Source organism: Peromyscus maniculatus, chromosome 13 (genome assembly GCF_049852395.1).
Source record: "Peromyscus maniculatus bairdii isolate BWxNUB_F1_BW_parent chromosome 13, HU_Pman_BW_mat_3.1, whole genome shotgun sequence".
Lineage (NCBI taxonomy): Eukaryota > Metazoa > Chordata > Mammalia > Rodentia > Cricetidae > Peromyscus > Peromyscus maniculatus.
The window spans coordinates 55,753,817-55,767,843 of record NC_134864.1 but is presented as its reverse complement, the minus strand read 5'-3'; the positions used below and the strand labels follow the sequence as shown (position 1 = coordinate 55,767,843).

Below are 14,027 nucleotides of genomic sequence, written 5' to 3'. Positions count from 1 at the left end.
CAGACTCACTGCACAGGCAAGGATAACCTTGAACTCTTGATCCTCCACCTCCTAAGGGATGACTAGTGTGTGCCACCATGCCCAGCTCTCATCTAAGAACTGAGAATATGATATCAGGGTCTGGAGGAAAGGCTCCAGCTCCATCTGTAAAGCCCTTGCCTTGAAAACACAAGAACGTGGGTTCGATCCCCAGAACCCACATAAAAATTCTGGGTGTGGTAGATACTCTTACAACCCCAACACTGGGGAGACAGAGGATTTCTGGGGCCCTCTGGCCAGTTGGTCTAACCTAATTAGTGAGTTCCAGGCCAGTGAGAGGTTCTACCTCAAAGGAGGTCGAGAGCATTTCCAAGGAGGATATCCTCTGTGAAAGGTCCGGAGTCATCACACAAAGACCAAGTTTGCAGCACAGAGGAGATTTATTTGCCCCAGAGGGACAGAGAACAGGGATAAGGGACAAAGACAGGAGACAGAGGATGAGGGAGAAGGGAGGGGAACAAGCGTTGTTGTGGGGTATTTGTACACTGTGTGAAGGTATATTGTAATAAAAATCTGGACGGCCAATAGCTAGGCAGGAGGTATAGACGGGACTTCGGGGCAGAGAGAGGAAGTAGGAGGCATGCAAGAGATACCAGGGGACCCCGAGGAAGCAGGAGATGTGGCACTTGGCAGAATATAGATTAAAAAATATGGGTTAATTTAAGTTATAAGAGCTAATTGAGACAAGCCTAAGCTAAAGGCCAAGCTTTCATAATTAATAATAAGTCTCCATGTCATTATTTGTGAGCTGGTGGCCCAAAGAAAAATCCAACTACAAACAAGGGTTTGGGATATCTGATTAGAGGACAAAGGACTGCCTCTGGATAGAGAAGAGACAGATGTGGCCCATAGGCAAATAGTTTATAAAAGGAAACTAGGAAACCCAGTGTTAGGACGAGTTGGTTTGTTTTGATTGGCCATGTTAATTAGGGTAGCTAAAAGGGGGTTTCGATTGCTGGACTTTAATACTTTGATAGCTGGACTTTGGTGGTCAGCTTCAGGAGGAGGAAGTGGCCAAATAAGGGAACAGACCTTGGGGGCTGGCTTTAGGGATGTCATCTATGGTTTAGCAAGGCAGAGGGAATGGGGGAGGGCAAGGCCTGCCAGAGCCATGCTTGCTTGCTTCTAGTCCTTCGCTCTGGCCTCCACACACATGCACGCTTGTGCCCATGTACCCCCACACGTACACCATGAAAAGGGGCGGGTGGAGGGAGAATGCAGTACTGAGCTGGGTGTGGTGGCTAAAACCAGTTACCCCAGCAGAGGGTAGGTTAAGGCCCGCTTGGGCTAAATAAAGAGTTCCAGACCAGCAGGAGCTAGCCCTGTGTCAAAAAGCAAACAGAACCAAAAGAATAGATGAGATTGAAGACATGATGCCACTGAAACCTTAGACATCGGGGAAATGAAGATCTTGTTCCTACCCCGGCCCACCATCCTCCTTTGCTCCTAGGTAAATTGCCCACCTCTGAGGGACTCGGGGTCCTCAGTCAAACCCACAAATGAATCTAGAACCTAGAACAGTTGGTCCCAACTGTAACGAGAATGTCCTGCCCCACCTTCCAACCCTCCCCCATTCTGCCCAAAGACAAATGATACCCGTGTGTAACACACCCGTGTGTAACACGGAATTGCTAAATGGTCTTATAATAAAAAAATCCAGAGCCAGATATTGGGGTAAATGCTGAAAGATCAGAAAGACAAAGGAACAAGCCACTGCCAGGTCTTACCTCGAGGACTCCTCAGCCTGAAAAGGCTTCAGTTCCTGTCTCCTCATGCCTTACATACCTTTCTCCACCCAGCCATCACTTCCTTCTCGGTGCCGGGATTAAAGGCGTGCGACTTCCCAATCGAAGGCATGAAATCTCAAGTGCTGGGATTAAAGGTGTAGGCCACCACTGTTTGCCTCTGTTTCTCTCCTAGACCGAGTCAAGCTCCTGTAGTCCAGGTTGGCTTCTAACTCACAGAGATCCAGAGAGATCTCTGTCTCCCCAAGTGTTAGGATTAAAGGTGTGTGCCACCATTGCCTGGCCTCTGTGTTTAATCTAGGTGGCTTGTTCTGTTCTCTGATCTTCAGGCATATTTTATTAGGGTACACAATAGACCACCACACCCATGCAGGGGGGAGATGGATAACATCTGGGTAAACTTCTGGTTGAGAGGATTTGAAGGATTTTACAGCAATGCTCAGAGGTGAGGGGTGCGGGTAAACAGCTTTCAACAGGCAAGACAACCCCCACACCCAAGAATCATGTGGCTTCAAATGTCAATAGTGTCAGGAAGAGAAGACACCAGCCAACCTTTATTAATGACTCAAGGAAAGGAACAGCAAATTAAGTAAAGGTCAACTTTGTTTGCATTGCTTTATGCAAATCATGACGAATGTCAAGTGGGAATTCACCAAGGTGTGAGACGTAAGGTCTTCCTTAAAATCTTTTGGGAAACTTCTAGGTAAGAGTTGTTATGTCTCCAACTCCAGACAAATGGTTAACTGAGGTGCCTATTTAACATATTAAAGTGGGCCTAGCTGCCAGGTTCTCCCAGCATCCCTCAGTCCCTACCTGCTAAAAGATATGGCTGGCATTTCCCACCCCCTATCCTAAACCTCTCCAGCCCAGGGTCTGCCCTTCCCCCAGCTGCCTTTCCTATATAATCCAGTCATTTTGGTTACCTGGCCTTTTGGTCTTCCCTTTACCCTCCTGGTCTCCTGGTCTCCTGGCCTCTCTTCTCCCTTCCCACTTCTGATGTGGCCCAGCTCAGCCTGGTCATGTTCACCTGGACTCTCACAGATGTCCCTGCCTCTGGCTGTGCTCTCCTTTATCGACAATAAACTTTCTCCTCCCACCATACCTAGGAGCAGTCACATCCTTGCTTTTTAATTTCTTCTTTTTCATTCTGGAGTAAACTGACTTTCTTTTCTGAAACAAGAAAAATAGCTGCAGGAGTTTCATCCTTTTCCAAACTGACTGGCCCTCAGCCTAGATGTCACTTCTGGACTTGGGTTGGTGAGGCCATCACAGATCCAGAGGGAGGTGCATTGACAGGTCCTTCAGACTCTTGCCGGACTAGAAACCATGTGCAGCGGAGAGGGCCAAAGGCAGCCGAGAGCCTACAGAGAACAGCTTCAGGTCAAGAGTTCCCAAGCAGGGCAGCCAGTGTGTGGTGGGCATCCCCATAATCCCAGCACTCGATAGAGGTAGAGGGATCATGAATTCAATGCCAGCCTAGGCTACGGGGCAAGATCTCTCTGGGGGAAAAAAACAAGGACCAAGAGGAGCATGGTGGTATGTTCCTATAATGCTAACATTCAGGAAGAAAAGGCAGGAAGTTTTGGGGATTGGATGTTCAAAGCCAGCCTGACCTACTCTTTAGCACGATTCACAGCCTAGTCTACTTCTTAGCATGATTCACAGCCTGGTCTACTCTACAGCACATTTCACAGCCTGGTCTACTCTACAGCACATTTCACAGCCTGGTCTACTCCATAGCACATTTCACAGCCTGATCTACTCCATAGCACATTTCACAGCCTGATCTACTCTACAGCACATTTCACAGCCTGATCTACTCCACAGCACATTTCACAGTCTGGGTTCCACAGCAAGACCTTATCTCAGACGCCAAACTTAGGCCAACCCCCTGCCTCCTTTAGCCCGGGGAATCATGAGGAGTTCTTTCCTCTGCTCATGAAGTTGGCAAGTTCAAACCACTGACTGTTCTCATCAGGGTGCCCTTCGCTCGCCACACAGAAACACATGTTGTGTGTGCACATATGTGTAAACACACACGCATTCCTTTCCCATAGAACAAATACTTAACTCAGAGAAAGTTCAATTTTTTTTTTTAAGAGCTCCAGGAGTTTCTCTTGGTCAACAAGCTGGACGATGAACATTTGAGATATTTGAGAGGTGATTTATAGAAAACTGTATGCCAGGGATTGAGAATACAGTGCTGAACAGAATGAGGCCCTGTCCCGGAAGTAGCTTGTGGTCCACTGTAGAATCTTCTAAAACAAATGTGTTGCAAAAGCAGGGTGGTTTCTGTGAGTTCAACCTGGTCTATAGGGTGGATGTGGGGCCAACCGCGGCCACAAAGTGAGACCTTCTCTGAAAAAAAATAAAAATAAAAATAAAATCGACAAATGTGTTTTCTTGCAGGGCCTGGGGGAGTCTGGGATGTTCCTGGGGTCATCTGTGTTTTTCGCCATTGCTGATGCTGTGGCTGCCGCACGGAAAGAAAGAGACCTAGCCGAGGACTTCACGGTACACAGCCCAGCCACACCAGAGCGCGTGCGCATGGCCTGTGCGGACCGGTTCACAGACATGGTAGGTTGTCGTCGCTCTGTTCCCAGGAGCTCAGTTCTACTTCCGGCTCCTTGGGCTTCTGGCATACATCGTGACCTAACCTGTGTCTAGTTGATCAAGCTGTAAAAGGCTAAAAGTACATCACACAATCGGGTGTGGTGGCACATGCTTGTCATCCCAGGACTGGAGGGCTGAGGCAGGAGAGTCGCCAGCAGTGGTTCAGACATTCATCCCCCTCTCCAGAACACGGCAAAGATGATAGTCATCTGATCCAACCAGGGCCTCCTCTGTAGGCAGAGGCAGAGACCTGACCCCCTGTGCCTCAGGGCTCCTGGGTAGCACTGCCCTGACCTTGCTCACATGACCACTGTAAGATCACATTGTCCCTTACCCAAAAGCTCAAGCAGATGTGGCCTTCCACACAGCGTTCTCAGGCCCACTTTACAATAATCAGGATCACTAAAGAGCTCTTCCGAAAGCTCCCTGCTCACCCGAGGCGCTCGCTCGTTCTCCAGGCTTCTGACAGCCTGGCTCCTGCGTTTCCACAGATCTGGACTGGTTTTAGCGATCTGGTTGTTCGGCAAAGCTGTCACATACAGCGGGAAGAAGTGACTCATTTAGCTTATTCACTATTCAGGACGGGGCGGCTGGGTTCTGAGGTACTTGGGGTGAGAGAGCATTTTCTGCCAGGTCTGATGATTCCTTGTTGAGACCTTTTCAAAAATGTCCTGGTGGACACCAGTTGTTGTCCATGTGAGAGCAGTCTCCAATTTTCTAAAATACTCATAAATGGTTCCTAAGTATCACCTCAAGTAGAACCTATATTTGATATTTGTAAGCCTTATTTGTAGACAGATTTTTTTTCCTTTGGGCTGCCAGCTCACAAATAATGACATGGAAACTTATTATTAAATATAAAGCCTCAGCCGATAACTTGGGCTTGTTTCTGACGAGCTCTTATAACTTAAATTAACCCATTTCTATTAATTCACTTCCTGCCTCGTACTCTGTACTGCCCATGCTGCTTTGCCGCTTCCTCTGTGCCTGACTGGCAGCTCTGCCTTCTTCTTCCCAGCATTCTCTCTGCCCGGGAATTCCTACCTAACTATTGGCCGTTTAGGTTTTTATTAAACCAATCACAGTGGTGTATTTTCATACAGTATAAAGAAGTGTTCCACAACCTTTCCCCCTTTTTGTCTAAATAAAAAAGAAAGACTTTAACTCTAACATAAGAAAACTATATGCAGTAAGAACAATTAGCCAGGAGCTGGTGGCGCACGCCTTTAATTTCAGCACTCGGGAGGTAAAGGCAGGCTGATCTCTGTGAGTTCGAGGCCAGCCTGGGCTACAGAGTGAGTTCCAGGAAAGGCTCCAAAGCCACACGAACAATTATCAGGCAAGAATTACATTTATAATGCCCAGCCCATTTGTATTTGGCATATTTGGAGAAAGTACTCCATTATTTATTCTATCTTGATGAGTCTAAAGCTCTGTACCTAATTTACCTTTTACCATACCTAAGGAAAGCTGCAACTATAACTACCTAGACTTCAACTCCAGACCCCAGAAGGACATAACATTACCTGAGTAAATAGGAAGTGCAGTGCAAGCCACTTCCAAAACTAAAATGACAGAAACAGCTGGCTTCCTAGACAATTGCCCATGGTTCCTCTGTAACATTGGGGCATCCATCTTTGGCCTACAGGCCTAGAATATCTAACAGACTTTTCTGTGAAACAGGAATTTTTGAAGGACTGACCTACCCTGTCTTGGCAAAGTTCAGTAGTCGCTCTCTTTGGTGTCCTGCCTGTCCAGATTGAGCAGCATACTGTCAGCAATTGAGGCAAGGACAGTTTCCTGCCCAGTGGCTAACCTTTGCCATGAAGAAAGCAAACTCCATATGGAAGTTCTTCAATGCCCATCATCTTTTTTTGAAGTAAATTGGTGCTGCCATGTGTCTCACTGTCATGAAAAGACTTATGTTATTAAAACCTCTTTTTTATTTTATTTTATTTTATTTTATTTATTTATTTATTTATTTGGTTTTTTGAGACAGGGTTTCTCTGTGTAGCTTTGGTGCCTGTCCTGGATCTCACTCTGTAGCCCAGGCTGGCCTTGAACTCATAGAGATCTGCCTGCCTCTGCCTCCCGAGTGCTGGAATTAAAGGCGTGCACCACCACCGCCCAGCTTAAAACCTCTTAAATGTCATATTCTGTAGGTCTCTGAAGTGTTTGAATACCATCTATCTATCTAAAATATATGTTTCTATGAACTTGAAAACATAACTACAAGTTTGATAGTTATAGATGACTAACTATTACCTGTATTTATTATCCTAAATAGCTTTCAAGGACTAAAACTTTACATAACATTTTAAAATGAGCTGCATGGATACAATAACTTAAACAAGAATAGAAACATATATACAGTATAACAAAATAACCTTAAATTGGTATCAATATACAAAAATCCATACCAATGCAAAGTATTTGAGACTAGTGGTTGTTTAAAGGTAGACTCAACAATCCACCCTTTTATTTCATCATTTCTATACTATATCCCCCTTTTTTCCTTCAGAAAGAGATCCTTGAATCTATCTCCTTTGTTTAGTTTTTTCCCTGACCATGACCAATAATAACTTGTAACCAACCCAACTAAATGATGCCAAACATCTACAACCCATCGAATAACCAAAAGCCACCCACCCCACCTCTTGGGAATGTGAGCATTACGTTCTCTAAACTGCTTTCTGTTATCTGGGAGTACTGGCATTCCCCCCCCCCCCCCCGAGACAGGGTTTCTCTGTGTAGCTTTGGAGCCTGTCCTGGAACTCACTCTGTAGACCAGGCTGGCCTCGAACTCACAGAGAACCACCTGCCTCTGCCTCCCAAGTGCTGGGATTAAAGGTGTGCGCCACCACCACCTGGCAAGTGCTGGCATCTTTAGGAGACCCTGGGAAATTAGGGATAATGGTCAAGTCCTGGGAGAGTTAGCTGTATTATTTGTTGTCCAGGCTCTGTGCAATGGGAAAGGGCAAGGCTTATCTAAATTCCTAGCTGGAATAGCCTGTGAGGCTGACACATCTCAGCCAGCAGCCTTGAAGCTGTTCCGGATGCAGAACTCTGAAGAAACTGCAACAGAGGCACTCTGAGAGGCTGGGTCACCTGGGCCACCCATTTGCATTGGTGTCTGGTCCCCTTGCTTTGAAAACACACAAACTTTCAAAGGTAACACACATATCTGCATTAACACAAGTATGGAATGCGCTGTGTGCAAATCAGTTAAAGATGATTTTTTGTTTTATGTTTGAGCAGGTAAAAGGCATCTGTCAGCTTTATAAGTCCGTTTGGACTGTATAACCAAACTGTAATATAAATCTCTAGCCATCCATATGAAAGAAGGATGGCATGTAATAATAAGTCACGAGGACTCTGTAGCCAACAAGATTAATCATGTCTCATCTTATCTCAGAGCTGTTCCCATGTAAGGGGATCAGCTTACACATCACCTGTCCTGTAGGTTGTTTTTTTTTTTTTTATTTCCTCCCCCATGTCTGTAGCCAAGATACCCAGGAGGTCTCCCCTGGTCAAATCTGATCTCTATTAATCTGGAAGGAATACATAGCCTTTTGTTTCTTATGGCAACAAAAACATAACCTCCTCTCCCAATGCAACACATTGTCCAACTTCCGTTTTGAAGTTAAGACATTTTAAAAATATATAGTTGTATTATTTAGCAGTTTGCATAATCCAGTGTCTCTCAGGAGCTATTTTTTTTTGTGCATTAACATTTAAAAATTCAGAGTTAACAAGACACCATATAAGATCCAGACTCCCTGTGTATTTTCCATTCTTTGTGGCTTATTATTTTTTTATTACTTTACTCTCTCTTTAAAGACTTTACTATTTTTTGATGACTGTCTATACCCCTTTTCTTTCTGTTCTTAAGCCTACACACCTTGTTAAAAACACTGGAACCTGTTTGGAGGTTTTCTCAATTAAAAGCTTCTTTACAGCATATCTGTAACTTTTTTTTGTCTTCATGAGCAAAATCTTTTTCTTTTAAAGATTAAGTTTATTGTGTATACCAGTGTTCTGCCTGCATGTATACTTGCTGCCAGAAGAAGGCACCAGATCTCACTATAGAAGGTTGTGAGCCACCATGTGGTTGCTGGGAATTGAACTCAGGACCTCTGGAAGAGCAGCCAGTGCTCTTAACCTCTGAGCCATCTCTCCGGCCCCTCAGGAGCAAAACCTTAAATCTCCCACACAGCTTAGCTCATGGCGCACTGGCCACTCAAATTCACAGGTAGCAGGTGGGAGATGTGTCTCTGTGCCTCAGCCAGCATGAGAGACTGTGGGACTAAGAGGCCGTGTTCGGCTCGGTTCTGTGTGTTTGGAACCTTTTTTTAAAGCTTTCTCGGGTCTTCTTGTGTGGAAATATGTGGCTCCACATTAAGTGCCATTTGTTTGCAGATTTTTCTGTCCTGCCAGCCAGTTCCCAAATCACAACACGGAGACTTATTATGAACTATGAAAGATAGCTGAGGCCTGTCCCAATAGCTCTCATAACTTAAATTAACCCATCTCTATTCATCTGTGTGTTGCCCTGTGACTCGTGACATTTACCTGTTCTCCTGCATGTCTTGCTGCCTCCCCGTCTGGCTCTTGGCCCCTACTTCTTCTTCCCAGTGTCCCGTGTGCCTGAAAATCCTGCCTAGCTATTGGCTGTTCAGCTTTTTGTTAAACCAGTCAGAGTGACACATCTTTACAGTGTACAAAAAGATGATTCCGCAGCACTTAGTTTAATAGAATTTTTCATGCTATCTTTATAAAAGTAACGCACACTGGACATAGTGGTGCACACCTTTCATCCCAGCACTCAGGAGAGAGAGGCAGGTGGATCTCTGTGAGTTCGAGGCCAGCCTGGTCTACAGAGTGAGTTCCAGGACAGTCAGAGCTACCTAGTGAGACACTGTCAATAGATAAATAAAAGTAAAAGTAACATGTGTCTGTTAAGTTTCAAACCCTGGAAAAATGGCTGAGGTGTCAATTTAACATATCAAAGCAGATCTGGTCACTAGGTTCTCCCAGCATCCCCCAGTCACTACCTGTATTGGTGAAATTATTAAGGCCACTCCACATAGTTAAAAGGAAGATCTATTTAGTGGGTAATTTACAAATGAAGGGATAGGTAGGTCTTGGGGTCTGGGGAAGGTGTATCGCAGTCCAGCAGTGTTCTCTAGGGTCCAGGAAAAGAGAGAGAGCTGGCCCATCCAGATCTCAGGTCTCTTGGCGCCTCCCTTGGCCCCGCCTTGTAGGCGTGACAGTTGCTGAAGCCTCAATTGGGGTTGGAACTTCCAGATCAAAGCTAGAATGGCTACCCACTACAAACCTGTTACAGGGTATGGCTGGCTAGTACTCCCTGCCCCCTACCCTGAACTCTCCAGCCCAGGGACTGGGCAGCCCTTCCCCCAGAGGGGGATATATAATCCAGACATTTTGGTTACCTGCCCTTTTGTACCTTTGGTCTCCTGGCTGCCGCATCTCAGGTTCCCCTCTACCCCCTTTCCCCAAGTGGCCCATCTCAGTCTGATCACATCCACTCTGGACTCTCCCAGGGACCTACCTACCTATGCTCTTCCTATTCTATACACTAAACTTTCTCCTCCACCATGCCTAGAAGCAGTCATGTCCTCTCCTTTCCTTTTTATTTCTTTTTTTTTTTTTTTCATTCAATGTCCACTTTGGAAAAGTTAGAATATGTGGGAAAGAATAAGATGGAAGTTGAAATCAACCATAATCCTTTCAATGAGAAATAACTGTGACTATGTTGTGTGTGCATGAGTGTGCACGTATGTACGAGTGTGTGTGTGTGCACGTGCACGCACGTGTGCACGCGCGTAAGAGTGAGGCTGATAATGATACTGGGTGTCTCCCTTGATTGATCTCCACCTTATATTTTCAGGATTTATTTATCTGTTTATTTATTTAGTTTTTACATATGTCTGCACATATATGCTTGCCTGTGTGTGCAGATATGTGCAGAGGCCCACAGAGGTCAGCAGAGAGCACTGGATCCCCAGGAGCTTGAGTTGCAGGCAGTTATGAGCCTATGAGCCACCTGACATGGGTTCTGAAAACCAAACTCTGGCCCTCTGGAAGAGCAGCAGGAGCTCTTAACTGTTGAGCCAAATCTCCAGACCCTGTTGCTGTTGTTGTTGTTTTATAAAGTTCCCTCACTGGACCTGGAGTTCTCTGGTCCCCTGGGCTGGCTGGCCAGTAAGCCCCAGAGACCCTCCTGTCTCCACCTCCCCAGTGACACTGCTGCCCCTGGCCTTTGGCAGAGGTGCTAGGGATCCAAACTTTATCAGCTGAGCCACCTCCACCACTCCTGTGACACACTTTAGCCAGCTTTTACTTTGAATATGCTCACATGTACAGCAGATCTTATTTGTAAACTCATTTTACAAAATGGGCTTACCCCAGACATGAACTCTTGAAAGGATTCGAGCGGTGTTGTGGGGAGGGATTCCTAGAAATCTGAGTGGAGAAGGTACTTTTCCCATGAACTATCACTCAAACTCCTTATTAAATCTAAAGAACATATCTCCCCAGTGTACCCAAGCTGCGAACTCATCATCTAGGCACAGCTGGAAAAACAGCTGGGGCAGGGAAGAGTGTTGTCCTCCGAGTAATAAGCCCCACTGCTCCTAAAGTGGCTTGGACCACGTGGAGTGCAACTATTTGTTCTTCATGGTTATCCTGGCCTGTAACATTCCAAGTCATCCCACTGGCCTCATGAATATTTGAAAGAATAAAAATATTGGCCATTCCCTGATAAGACTTGGGGGACCCCAGAGTTGCTTTCTTATCGTCATGGCAGGAAAATGGTGGCATGTAGGCAGCATGTGCTGAAGAAGGAGCCGGGAGTTCTATATCCAGACCCACAGGCAGCAGGATGAGAGAGAGACTCTAGGCCTAGCTTGGGATTCCGTGGTGTAAGAATGGCCCCCATAAGCTCATAGATTTGAATGCTTGGTCACCAAGGACTGGCACTATTAGGAGGTGTGGCCTTGTTGGAAGTGTGTCACTGGGTGTGGGCTTTGAAGTTTCAGATGCTCAAGCCAGGCCCAGGGGGCTCGCTCTCTCTCTCTCTCTCTCTCTCTCTCTCTCTCTCTCTCTCTCTCTCTCTCTCTCTTTCTCTTCCTGCTGCCTATGGATCCAGATGTAGAACTCTCAGCTCCTTCTCCAACACCATGTCTACCTGCATGCCTCCATGTCCCACCATGATGCTAATGGACTAAACCTCTGAAACTGTAAGCCAGTACCAATTCAATGTTTTCCTTTATAAGAGTTGCTGTGGGCTGGGCAGTGGTGGCGCATGCCTTTAATCTCAGCACTTGGGAGGCAGAGCCAGGCCGATCTCTGTGAGTTCGAGGCCAGCCTGGACTACCAAGTGAGTTCCAGGAAAGGCACAATGCTACACAGAGAAACCCCGTCTTAAAACAAACAAACAAGGGGCTGGAGAGATGGCTCAGAGGTTAAGAGCACTGACTGCTCTTCCAGAGGTCCCGAGTTCAATTCCCAGCAACCACATGGTGGCTCACAACCATCTGTAATGAGATCTGGTGCCCTCTTCTGTATACATAATAAATAAATAAATCTTTAAAAAAAACAAACAAACAAACAAACAAAAGAGTTGCTGTGGTCATGATGTCTCTTCACAGCAATATGGCGTTAACTAAGACATGTTCTGAAACCCCAAACCCACCCCCTAGTGACACACTTCTTCCAGCAAGGCCACACTTCACACTCCCTAACCCCTCTAAACAGTGCTGCTCCCTGGTGACTAAGCGTTCAAATATCTGAGTCTGAGGAGGCCATTGCTGGTCAGACCACCATACCTTCTTAAGCTGATCACCAGCAAAGAGGAAATACCTCAAACCCAGCCTTGAGTGAATCGTCCCTAGAAGAGCAAAGAGGACACTGACAGAAGACCGGAAATACACAAAATAGTCTTCTGCAGGAAATGGCCACACTCCTCTATCCAATGGAAAAGCAGCAGTGAGTCTGTGCTTGTGATACCAGCCCTTGGGAGGCTGAAGCAGGAGGATCATGAATTTGAGGCCAGCCTGGGATCCATAGCGAGACACTGTTTTAAAAAAAATTGTGTGAGATGTATATGTGTATGTGTATAGAATGTGTGTTTATGTATGAAATTTATGTACGTGAAATGGCTGTGTGTATATATACATATATACACATATATATGTATGTATGTTCTGTGTGCATACATAGATATACATATATGTATATATGGTGTGTGTGCATATAGCATGTGTGTTTATGTATGGAATTTATATACATGTTCTGTGTGCATACATATATATGTATATATGGTGTGTGTGTGTGTGTGTGTGTGTGTGTGTGTGTGTGTGTGTGTGTGAAAGGCTCTGCTGTTCCACATCCCTTTCCTGGCATTCTGTGAAGCTTTTACTCCAGATAGCTCCGAGTTCAATCAGGGACAGAGAAGCAAAGACACACACACAGAGTATTTCTCATCACCAACACCAGACAAGCTCAGGGTACAGAAGGTCTCCTGGCAGGATGGGGACTGTGTGCATACAGCCCTGGAGGGAGCTAAGCTGCATTGATGAGGGGTGGGCAGGAAATATATGAAAGCATACGTTGGGAAGGCAGAGGCATTCCTCTCAGGGGAGTAAACTGAAGTCCTGTGGGATCAGAGTTCACACAGCAGGACAGGGTAAGAACACCTACCTCAGCTACAGTCTCATGCAGCTCAGTCTGACCTCCCGTTTGCTGTGTGGTCCAGGACAATTTTGAGTGCCTGATCCTCCTGCCGCTAACTTTCGAGCGCTGAGCGCTGGGATTACAGGCCTGTGCCGCCATGTTGGGCTGTTGACCGCTGTTTATTTTAGTTGAAGTATATGTGCGGATCTAAAATCAGGGGTGTAGTTCAATCGTAGCACCTTTGCCTCGCATACGAAATGCCTTGGGGTTTGGTCCTCAGCACAGAGAGGAGAAAAAAAAGTCAAGGGGATATATAAAATGATTCACATCAACAAGCAATGTTATAACCATGGCTGAAATAAATAATTTTTGTTTTTGCTCGGAAGGCATGGACAGGAGGATTATTTCAAGTTCAAGCCCAGCCTAGTGGACTGAGTGAGTGCCAGGCTAGCCAGAGCTACATAGGAAGACCCTGTATCAAAAAAAGGAAAGGGAGAGGAGGAGAGGGGAGGGGAGGGAAAGGGAAGAGACGGGAGGAGAGGGGAGGGGAGGGGAGGGGAGGGGAGGGGAGGGGAGGGGAGGGGAGGGGAGGGGAGGGGAGAGGAGGGGAGGGGAGGGAAGGCCCAGGTGGCTCAGGGTTTAGAGTGCTCGAATTCCCAAGAACCCACATCATAGACCATAAATACTAGCAGGTTTTGTATTTAACCTTTGAATTCTGAAATAAAAAACAGAGCCTGCTCTGATGACTAAGAACGTGGGAAGTTCTGTGGACTAAAACACGAGCCTTGGAAAGTTCAGGGCCTCCTCATCCGGGAACCTCTCCCCCACCACTAGAGAAATCACAACCTACCTGGATCTTTTTCTTAAACAGAAATGAAGGTAAAATACTCAGTACTTTTCCCCTGGAATTAAATGAAATAATGCCTGTAAAAA

At 46.0% G+C, this 14,027-nt stretch overlaps 1 protein-coding gene across 1 annotated transcript in view; it reads left to right on the top strand.

Moving 5' to 3' along the window:
- The window catches only part of LOC102906072 (aldehyde oxidase 2), a 102,983-nt gene that overhangs the window by 76,363 nt on the left and 12,593 nt on the right, over positions 1-14,027 (top strand). The window contains exon 34 of the mRNA XM_076550488.1: positions 4,194-4,361. Within this exon, the coding sequence (XP_076406603.1) occupies positions 4,194-4,361 (168 nt within the window). The remainder of the gene's footprint in view (positions 1-4,193; positions 4,362-14,027) is intronic.